The 12,385-nt window shown below is 34.2% G+C and overlaps 1 protein-coding gene across 2 annotated transcripts in view; it reads right to left on the bottom strand.

The window, feature by feature from the left end:
* The window catches only part of dmap1 (DNA methyltransferase 1 associated protein 1), an 88,584-nt gene that overhangs the window by 66,710 nt on the left and 9,489 nt on the right, over positions 1-12,385 (bottom strand). For both annotated transcript variants that reach the window (XM_051933144.1, XM_028811265.2), the window contains exon 2: positions 5,641-5,749. In XM_051933144.1, the coding sequence (XP_051789104.1) occupies positions 5,641-5,739 (99 nt within the window). In that variant the 5' untranslated portion in view covers positions 5,740-5,749. The remainder of the gene's footprint in view (positions 1-5,640; positions 5,750-12,385) is intronic.

Below are 12,385 nucleotides of genomic sequence, written 5' to 3'. Positions count from 1 at the left end.
TGATCAGTCTTTACATGAAAATATCATCATTACGTCATCTTATGATTAGAAAAATTAAATATTTGTTATTTACTGTACTTTCATATTATTATATCTTATTTAATAAAAATTTCATATAGAAATTTCTTTTGATGCCAGTCTCATAATTAAAGCAAGAACATTCATCAATAATTAATACTAAACTATGCATTTGGTGCTCCAAACTTAAAGAATAATAATAATAATAATACTTTACAGAATTAAATTTAAAGGAAATAGAAAAATAAAATAGAAATAAGACTTCGACAACTTAATGTAATGAGCAAACCTGTTACTAATTATGAAATTTGCATACATGTTTTATATTGCTAAGTTTTCCCATTAGTATGAGAAATAATACATTTTCATATTTTGTACAGAGCTGTATAAAGGTTAGGTTATTAATCATTTAAAGTTCTCTTTCCAGGTAAGTAAAACTGGCTTTTTTAAAATAAATCAAAAGCACAACAATTTATAAATAATTAATTCTACATGTTATATGGCAAACCGCTTTTAACATATTCACTGTTATAATAGCTCATAAAATTGATCTGAATGTGAAGTGGCCACTGTAAGCAATCAGGATGAAAATAAACAGGCATCACAAAACATAGTCATAACTTATCAAATGGCTACTGAGGTGTAATACAGCATAAAGGAAAAAAGTGTACAATTAATAATAAGGATTGACTTATTAAAAAAAGTGAAATTGCAGATACAGATTTCTAGTTCCCCAATTTCTTTATTTTTAAAATATTAAATAGTCATAAATGTTAAGAAAAGCCAGCACTTACACAAATATGTAAGGATAAGAGAGGAAGTGTGTCTTTCTGAATACATAAAAATGCATGCCACGAGAGTCGTATGTGTGTAAATCTAGAAGTTATTGTGACAGATTAAACTGCTCCTATGGTGTCATTTAGTGTTAGATTGTAGTCCCCTTCACTGCCTTTGAAGATGAACCAACTCTACTACCACCACTGACTACAATTCCAAGGAAACCAAGGAAAAGTAGTCCAATCCAAGTTTTAAATAGTATATGTACTATATGCAAGTTAAGGTTTGTTAGCTACCCAGTAAATAAACCAGAAACTACTTAGGATAATAAAAAAAAGACTTAAATTGTTAGTTGAATTTATATATCAAATTACACCAAGAATTGAAAAAATTCAAAAAAACACTTAAACACACACAAACCATGCCAACTTTGCACATCCTTAAAATAAATTCTGCAAAATTCTCCAAAAATGCTTCAAATAGGGTCCATTACTAGAAACAAAACAATGAATAATATGAATGCAAGAATTGTTTAAACCCAAATCCTAACTGATCACTATAAAAGGCATTTCAGGAAAATACTTGGATGCTACAAATACTGAGCCCTGGTGACCACATGCTGCTTTCTTCCAAGTGTGGGATGCACCCTTCAAATGCTAGTCACCTCCCACGATAGACTGCAACATCCTAACAGCTTAGCAACTCAGACATCACAATGAAGAACGCACTGGGGGAATAAAAGAAAAGGCACATAGATAATGTGCAGTCTGATGAGCGATGTTCAACTGTCTATTCAAATTTATCAACTTTTTCCCCCCATTCTCTACAGTGTGCCTGTGTAAATGATATATGAAGTACTAGACTGTGCTTTCCTCCTGCAAACACAAATGGCAATGATTCACTTGAAAATGTCAAATGCATATCCCAGAAATATTTAACAGCAGTGTTGCTTTTACTTTCTTCCAATTTCAAGCCCTGCTGCTCAGCAAAGCAGCTCTGAGAGAAGGTAAAACAGCTTCTGTTTACCAAGTGATGAAATATCTGGCAGGCACACACAGAAAAGTAGTAAAATCAGCAGTTTGTAATGCAAGGTAATTGAAAACACTTTATAAAAATGGTGCTCTAGCTACAAGAAACAATGGTCAAAATGTTTTTTAAACTACAAATTAAATGGTTATGCAATGAATCTGCCACAGCAGTTGTACAATAATGCATTTTTCCCCCAACAAGAGATGCTTAAAAAAACAGCAGGAGAGTGAATTGCATGCTATATAACACAACATTCATGCAGTATTTTATTAAACTAAATAAAATTAAATAGCATAAACACAAAAACAATGGTTTAACCAATTAAAAAAAACAGTGAATTCAATGAAATCCCTCAAAGTCATTAAAGTACCTGTATGTGCACTAAGTCAATAATTCATAATATAACCAATAATAAAAAGTGAAATAAGTACACATTTGAAGATAAAAGCAGCCCAATGTGATTTCAGACTACTGAAAAGCCAAGGCTTCATTGTGATCAGTTTATGGTTACATTAAACTGTCCTGGACAATGATGTCACTTTTTACTGTATATCAGCTACTGTTTCTGAACTATTCTATAGTTTTACAGTGACAAAATATCTATTCCATTCTAACTTGCATGTGATCTGAAGAATAAAGCATCTTGGAGCATATTTACATTCATCACATACCAGAATACTCCAACCTTGGTATAAAGCAGTGAAAACAAATAATGTAAGACTGACTGCAGTGATCACCCACATCTATAACATGCGCTATGGCGAACTGCAGGAAAATTTGTGGGTCCAGTAAAGACAGGGTGTGAAAATGAGTTGTTTTTCAGAAAATAACATGGGGATTTGTTTCATGCACAAACTATTGAGCCAAGTGTAACAATGATGTATACAAAATATTTTGTTCCCACAAAAAGATGAAATTAAACTGAATTAACTAAGCTAAATTAATTGAAATTAACTGAATTAACATATTCTCTGAAACTGAGAAATGATGACATTTGCTGATGCAAGTTCTGAAGAAGAAAAAAAAAAACTTGCAAGTTTAAAAGCACAAAGTTCTGTTCTGAACTAAATAGAACAAAAGAACAAAATAGGAACGGGTGTGCAGTGAATAATGTGTATCTCTCACAATAATCTCATATTGATAATCTTATTTTTGTATGTTTTGTAGGCATCATTTGAAATTAAAATATTCTATGCATTATTTACTTGTTTTTAAAATCAATATGACAATGACATAAATTTCTCTGCCGTTTTCGCAAACGTTTTGATGCCCGATGCCATACTATTTATTAGTTGCCATGGTGGATGCAACGCTGCAACTGTCGATGCGATGCTTGCAGTACTTAGACTGGTGGCATGGCTGTCAGAGCATTCTAGCTTCGTATACAATTTTACACAACTTGTGTGTGTGTTTATTTACTTTAGTATAAAGGAGCTCCCTCAACATTAGCATGCCTTTTCACTTTTGCTTTGTCTTCCAGATGGCATATTAGTTTACATCTCCAGGCTTTCTCGTCCGGTTATTGATTTTATTGGTTAATAAACCTCTGCAAGAAACTTCAATTACAAGTTTGCTTTCTCCCAAAACTCTCTTTTCCTTTCCTAATGCAACAATTCACCAGATGTTTAAGTTCACATTGCATGGTAGTATGTTGTTTACATTCATTACATCGTATCACAGTCATCGATCACCTGCTACAGCCCATGAGCTTCTGAAAATTTCATCCATTTTATTTTTCAGGATGACCAGCAAGACACTGCATACTTCTGTTCTCATGTATTTAATTAATCAATATACAGATTTAACTAGTGACAGTTGTGCCCATAAATGTACACACCCTAACAGAATTTGTGAAATATCTGCCATTGTTTGGAAAATATACTGTAAATAATCAAGCAGAAAGTTTATCCTTTTAATTAGGAACTGCGCTCAGGTAAAGCAATTAAATATCACATAATTATGTGTGCCCTTTTTAAATCATAATAATAACTATAATCACCCAAATGGGCCTGATCAAAAGTTTACATACCTTTGAATGTTGGGGCTAGAGAAAAGCCAAGCAAAATGACACCTTTTATTGGCTAACTAAAAAGATTACAATATGCAAGCTTTCGAGGCAACTCAGGCCCCTTCTTCAATTAAATATCACATAATTATGTGTGCCCTTTTTAAATCATAATAATAACTATAATCACCCAAATGGGCCTGATCAAAAGTTTACATACCTTTGAATGTTGGGGCTGATAATATACACACAAGTTGACACACACAGGTTCAAATTAAGGGTAATTAAGGGAGAGCATCCACACCTGTAACCTCTATAACTGTAATCAGTGTGTATAAATAGTCAATTTAAATTCATGCAGAGCTGCACTAACTTTGCTGACTGCTGAACCATGGGGAAACCAAAAGAACTGTCAAGGTACCTGCGTAAAAAGGCTATTAAATTGTATAAATCAGGAAAAGGATATAAAAAGATATCCATAGATCTGAAACACCTATTACTTGTGTTCAAACTCTGACAAAAAAGTTAAAAGTTTGGGGTTCTGTTGTTATCAAGCCCCAGGATCATTTGTGGAGATGCCAAGAAAAACCTACAAGCCACTTCAGCTGAAATACAGGCTTCTCTGTAAACAAGTGGTGTTGCTGTTTCAAGATGCACAAGAAGGAGGTACTTAAAAATGGGCTGCACGGTCAAATTGCAAGAAAAAAACCTTTACTGTGCCAACACCACAAAACAACCGATTACAATATGCCAAATGGCATCTAGATAACCCTCAAAACTTCTGGAATAAAGTCCTCTGCAGTGATGAGACCAAAATCAAATTTTATGGTCACAACCATAAATGCCATGCTTATAGAAGACACAACAAGGCCCATGACGAAAAGTACACCATGTTCTACAGCAGCACAGGTAACTTAGTGAAAATTGATGGCAAGATGAATGCAGCATGTTACCTGAAAACATTGGAGGACAACTTGTATTCATCAGTCTGGAAGCAGCGCATGGGACACACTTGGATCTTTCAACATGACAATCATCTAAAACACAAGGCCAGGTTTACCCTTCAGTGACTACAGCAGAAAAAAAAAATGGAGGTGGTCATCAAGTCTCCTGACCTCATATCACTGAGCCATTTTGGGGAGATCTGAAACATGCAGTTCATGCAAAACAACCCAAGAATTTACAGGTCCTGGAGGCTTTTTTTTCCCCATGAAGAATGGGCAGCTCTACCACCTGAGAAAATCAAGGGCCTTGTCCAACACTATCACAAAAGACTGCATGCCATCACTGATGTTAAAGGGGGCAAATACACAGTATTAAGAAATAAGAGTATGTAATCTTTTGAACACAAACCATCTCATGATTTTCCTTATTACTATGTTTTGTTTATTGGTACTGCAATGCCTTATAGATTAATATGGGATACTTTAAAAGTAAATAAAATGTGTTTTGCCACTGATCACTCATGTTTTCTTTAAAGTATGGTATACATTTTACAGATTCTGCCAGGGTATGTAAACTTATGGGCACAAATAACATTAAAAAAAATTGTAAATGTGTGCTAATTTTTAATTTCCTGATGAATATCAAGATGCTGATAGGTTAAGGTAGTCCCTGAAACATGTACTGTATATTTAACTTCTGATTACAGGGAAGTGATGAGTTGGATTAGCAATTCCTAATGATCTCAGAACTTGTCTGAGCCATATGAAAACACTTTACAATAAATACAGCTTTAATGAGTTTGACTGTATCAGCTACTACAATGTGTGTTTTTTTTTTTTTTTGCTTAATTTTTTATACAGTCTTACCTTATCAGAGTTAATTATATCCTTTTTGCTGATTGGTCCAGCATCCACTTCTCCTCCCCCCAGTTCAAGGATATCCCGAACATCCGCTCCTGTTGTCATTTTAACCTATCTTTAAAAAATAAAAAGATACAAAAAAATTATAAATATGAAATACAGTACGAATCCTGTCTTTGTGATTCCATAGCAATAAAAATAATATTGTGGCTTCTAATTTAACCTGCTTAACATACCGGTACTAGCTAAAACAGCAACATGTGAAACAATCTCAACATTAAGTCTCATGGCCTCATCATTTTATAAACTGAGTAAGAAATAGATATTTACTGACTAGTAGTATTCTTTTGGTTATCTGAAGAAACATTATATTAACTATTCATAACAATCAGAATTTCAAGGTTCTGGTAATAACTAGTTGCAATGAGAAGTCATGCACAATGGCACCTTTTATTGGCTAACTAAAAAGATTACAAAAGGCAAGCTTTCAGGGGAGCTCAGGCCCCATCTTGCCTGAAGAAGGGGGAGCCCAAGTTGCCTCGAAAGCTTGCATATTACAATCTTTTTAGTTAGCCAATAAAAGGTTTCATTGTGCTTGGCTTCTCATTGCATCCATAATGGCCAACATGGTACAACACCCTGGTAAGAACTAGAAAATTACAATTAACTCTGAATGGGGACCATTCAGTTTGAGACAATATTAACAAATTTATAAATATTGAAATACAGCTTTCAAGACTACAAGTTGCAGAACAGAAATTAATTGAATTTCCCATTGGGATTAATAAAGTATCTATCTATCTATTTTCAAATCAGCTTAAACTTGATCACAGGGGGCCACATCCTACACAGGCAGTCCTATAACAATCTAGTGCCAACCTCTACATTAAATACTTATGACTATACTTATGTACATTTGCAGCCTTTAATAAAACTGACACTGGAAAACACAGCCCTTTACAATAATGGGGTTCTCCATACGTACAAAGAGAAAGTGTGACTAAGCACACTTCACAATGCCCGTAATTCACATATGAAACCCCCAGTAAAAATCTGTCACAATTGCTTAAACACAGTAAATGTAGTCTTTTTATTCCTTGACGGCGGAATATGCAAGGTCTCTGCCAATCTCTCTTTTATATGACACACAGAGATGTTGTACGTTTCACAAATTAAGTAACTGTATATATTAAATGTTGGATACTAATGATCTTTATGCAAGTCCTCCTCATTATAATTATTCATGTAGTAAATGATTTTATTCGCAGTAACTTAATAATGCTGTACAGATGGGTGTTTACTGATGCACTACAAAGATAAACAATACTAAGAAATATTTTTCAAATATCTCATTCGTGTGAATGCTTTTGTCAGACACAGTTCCTGCGGTCTCAGATCTTAAATTTTTTTTGTTTTCCTCACTTTAGGTTCCCAATAAAAGAAGACTTAATATGTCAAAATCTTATTGAAGAATTTCATCCCAAAGGGTTATCAACAGAAGAAATGGGTACACGGGCAATCCTAGCACTGAGAAACGATTAAGTCAAACAAATTAACATGAAAATTGTCAATCAGTTACACGGCAAACTGGATAAGTGCATGCTGAAACAGTTGGTGGTGATGTTGCAGAAGATGAAAACATCAACTTACAATATCCCATAGAATATCTACAACCATTCGGTCTTCCACCGGCCAAAATACTGTTGAAAGAAGGATGTATCATAATGTTACTGCGTAATTTATGCATGAGTGATTGGTTATCAACTGGACAAGATTAGTTGTATTGAAATTTGGCCCAACAATTCTGACATGTAAAATTTTAACAGGCAACAAGAAAGGCAATGTAGTACATCTTCTGTGGAAAACATTAGACACCAAAGGAGATCTTGATATGCCATTTGTATTAAAACGTTTACAGTTTCCCGTTAGAATAGCTTTTGATATGACAATTAACAAATCATGGGGAAAAAACATTTGAAAAAGTTGGTTTATTTATTAGAGAGAAAGAAACGATATTCAGTCATGGGCAGTTATACGTTGTGTTGTCACGATGCAAGTCCAAACACGGAATCAAAATTCAATGCGATATTCACAAAAAGTTAATTTCAAATATTGTTTTTACTGAAGTTTTACAGTAAAAGTGTAACTTTAAAAAAAAGTATCTGTATATTAACAGAACGAAAAAATATAACGCAACGAATACCTCTAATGCAACATGAAACATAATTTTCTTTCAAATTATTACATTTTACTATTTTTACTATGGTTAATTACTTGCTGTAATGTAAAATAGTTACAGTAGGTCTATTATGCATATGTAACAATTCCCATAAAAACAACAACCTGTTTAAATTGTACATATGCTTCCCCATACACAAGCGGCAGAACTGCAAAGTGGCAAACATGTAGCACCCACCCAGAGGTTGGCGAGCGAAGCAAGTGAGGGGCAGAGCCCCCTAGTTTTTTAAAAATAAAAATAAAAAAAATAAAAAATTTGTAATCCAGAACACCAGTTGAGTGACACAGAGAGAAACTAGTGGACAATAAAAACATATGGAATTCAGCTAAACATAAGCCTCCTTTATAGATACAGCAAAAATGTAATACAGGTGACCTGAATATTATTCTTTTTAATTACCCCTCATTGTTTTAGGCATTCATTGTCAAGCCCGCAGCTACCAAAAACTGAGACTGTATCTGACAGCATGTTGGGATAATTGTGCATTGCTGTCACTGAAAGTTGTATTTAAAATGGTGATTTTAAAGTCACTATAATAAAAAAAATGGAAAATATGGAATATGGCAGGTATTTTTCATTGTCATGAATGAGAAACTAAAGCAGTATTTATTTGCTGAAATGAATGCTCAACAATTTTAGCATAAAACAACAGTAAGTCAGGGATCTCAGGTTTAAGAGAGAACTGGAACAGGGTTAGAAGCTAAACAATACTTTTAGTGTGCCAGGTAAGTATTTTAAAAAATTTGTTGTTGATCAAAATGCAGAGCAGTGAAGTAGAAAAATCTGTCCATACTTGCACTGTGAAAGGCTATGTTTAAAAAGCGTAAGACTGTGGGTTTTATGAATGACAACATAAGCTAGACACTCAATATTACAAAAAAAATCTTATCATTGAAATGTAATAGCAGATCTACAACAAACACAATATTTTACTGAGTGCTAAATTTCCCCTTGGGACAAATAAAGTACTATCAAAAGAATATATATGTGGAGTAACACAATGGCAAAATTACTGTGAGATAAAGCAAACAACTATTGTTTATCAACCAAATGTCAGTATTTACCTTCTAATTAGACTTGTTTTCAACTATATTCCAATTAGATTAGAATTTAATTTACATTGAATTGCTACAGCAAACCTGGTGATCACAAGATAATAGTCTTAGCCAAGGGAAAGGAGTTATTTGAGAGTGTTATGGTATAGCATTGAATGTCAAAACTTTTCAAGAATGACACAGTGCTAAAATTAGTGTGAGGTAAAACTGTTAGATGAAATTTGTATGAACTTCAATTTTATATTATACTGTTGCTTGTTCTGTATGAGTCATGTTATTAGTTTATTTCATGCATTTTTACTTTGTAAGGCTTACATAGATATTTTTTAACAATTGTTGAGCACTGTGCATGCCGTATCATTCTACCATGGTTATACACCAGTGAGACTAATACAAAGAGCTTTCCATTAAATTGTAAGTTGGGATAACAAAAGCTTAAATTACATTTTTCCTGACTTTTTTTGTAATTTTTGAGCATTCCCACATTTAAACAAACATAATAAGGTACTGTCAGCTCACAATCTCTTTCACTTCACACTGCTAAATATACTAAACAAAATGTGCAACCCTACAGCTCCATGGACAAACTTACTGGAGTAATTCCTTTCTTACATTGTGAAACACAACCTACTGACAAATTTATTTGGAGAAAAGTTTGGTCATACTGTGGAAAATATCAAGTCTATCAGTAGAAAAGACACTGAGTCGACAATCCTAATTATTACATCTGGAATCTACAAAATGACTCTACTTAAGAAATAAATCCCGTGCATCTTCATAATCTGGAACATCCTTGTTTACATATAGTATATTAGCTATGAATTCACCAATCACTTGAAAACATGCTCCTTAGGCTCTAATGGGTCCCACGCCAAGTTATAATTACTGTCTGTGTTGTTGAAAAAAGCATCAAAAGGAGATTTAAAACACAATTTTATATGTCTAGCACAGTGATTCATAACCTTTTTTGAGTCACAGATCCCTTTAATAATCTGATGAAAGCTAAAGACCCCCTTCCCAAAAAATATTCACATAAACACAACTTTGCATGCAATGAATATAATGTACTTTATTTATCGAGATTTGATTGTCTCATACATATATGACATACACAAAATATTATTAAACTTTAATCAAAAAAAAACTTTTTTATGCAAAAAGTAATGACCACTCATAATTATGAGATACAATCCTCTTATGCAAATTAAAACAGATCTACATCTACTACTATATCTATTCTGTAGTCAATTAATCCTTACCAGTATATGAGAAGATAATCAAGGTGTGATAAACCGTGGAAAATGTGAATTAGCACCTGCTCTTATGGAGTGGCACAAGATGGCGGTCGTACAAAGCATGATGACAAATATCTAAATGGTAAACATGGGCCAACAGCTAGTCAAGAGACGTCTAGTGGCCAGCGCTGTAAGCAGTGGGAGGGTGCGTTTTCTTTCATTCTGTTATTTTTCTTGCACGTTATTTTTCTCATGAGTATGCAATTCATGCATTAGGCTTAGGTCAGATACTGTAAATACTTGCGAGAAAAATAACGCCAAGAGGCGTAACAAGCATGAAAAATCACGAGACAGTTAATGCAAGAAAAATCAACCGTACCAGGCTGTAAAGTGAATATAAATGTTAATTTTTAACCGACCCTAACGGACCCCCTGAAACCCATCTATGGGCCCCCTAGGGGACCATGGACCTCAGGTTAAGAACCCCTGGTCTAGCATATAAAGAAATCTGTGATTATCTATAGACTTCTAGTATTTTACACTGCCAATAATTGTTGTCAGGTTTCATTTACTGATTGGAAATGATAATTCAAAAGATAGTCAAAGATTCGCTTTCTAACACAATGACCGACCTCAGTCCAAAACATTAGTTAAAGCTTGTTCAAAACTTGCCCAAGATGTAAAAATCTGAGGAAACTTCAAAGTTAATGCTTTATAACAACTTCCCTATACTTGCCCTGTAACTGCTGTAGGTGAAAACAAAATTCTGGAAAATTCTGAAAAATAAAACACCACCTACATTTTTACTTTAACCATACATAACCTACCATAAACATACCTTGTTGAAGGATCTGGCAAGAAGATGCTCCACAGAGACTTTGCATTTCTTCATCATGGTGACAAAGGGAATAGTGAAGGCACCTCAAAAATCCAGTATCGTGGGTTTAAATCCCACATCCAAATTTTGTTTGTGTAGCGTTTGTACATTCTCCCAATGTCAGTATGGATTTTTCTTTGGGTACTCTAGTTTTCCTCCCACATCCCCAAAGGCATATACCGTAGGTGCGATTTCAAACTGGCCCTGGTGAGAGTGTCAGTATGGATTTACAGTACATGTGAGTGGACCCTGTGACAGGCTGGCACCCTGCCCAGAGCTGTTTCCTGCCTTGTGCCCACTGCTGCCAGGATAGGTTCCAGCACCATGTGACCCTGAATTAAGAATAAAGTGAGAAGAGTGTGGATACCATCCAATCAGCCACACATTTTCTCATTCTCTTACCAGCTTTGATGTTACACCAATTGAGTTGAACAATATTTCTTCTAAGGTTGAAGTGATCAAAAATGTTCAGTTACATTGCCCTGTGAGTGCTACTTACTCTTATACAATACAATTATCTACTCATTTGTTATTATCATTTTGCAGTGTCAACACACTTGAAGGTGTTTTTATTAAAGCTGCGTTTTACTTAAGCTATTCAATGCACTTAATTTATTCATTCATTTATTCATGAACTTAAACTGCTCAGGAAACATTTCTGTGTAGCTTTTAAAATGGTGCATTACCTACAAGAACAGTATTAAAAAAATCAAAGTTGATTTAAAATTACAACAAATCACAATATTGAATTGGCATCAGAGTCTAAAGGCAGTGTTACCAGCAACAACATCACATTCTGGTTTTGCAAAAATGATTACCAACCAGAAATGTTCTACATTTTTTTAACACAATGTTTTTCATTCATTCATACACCAAATTCGCAATAGCCTTACCCACTGTAACTGTGTTTAATGTGCTTGAGGAATCACTAGTGTTTTACCTGTGTTTTTCACATGCATTACAGGGAGGCAATCCGGACTATAACCCCAGTCCCTTTCTCTTTGATTGTCACTTTGTGCACACAGGGAATGCTGTTTTCATGCAGGGCTGTGTTTTCAACTGTAACATTCATCTGATGTTTGCAGTTTTAACCTACTATTCATGCTTGGTAAACCAGACATGAGTAAAAATGTTAAAAAAAGAAAATAAAAATACATGTGGTACAAGCATGTACCATATGTAGCACCAAACATATATAACAATGGCAGCCCTGCTTCAAAGCAGACTGCCAAACTGCGCAAGCAACGTTTCAGAGGACTGGCCAAAACACAATCTCAATGAATCACTTTAATGTCATTTTTCAAAGGCTTTTTTACCTAAGGGCTTTTCAGAAATTGCAATTTTT

This window comes from Erpetoichthys calabaricus, chromosome 10 (genome assembly GCF_900747795.2).
Source record: "Erpetoichthys calabaricus chromosome 10, fErpCal1.3, whole genome shotgun sequence".
Lineage (NCBI taxonomy): Eukaryota > Metazoa > Chordata > Cladistia > Polypteriformes > Polypteridae > Erpetoichthys > Erpetoichthys calabaricus.
This window is presented reverse-complemented; position numbering and strand designations above follow the sequence as displayed.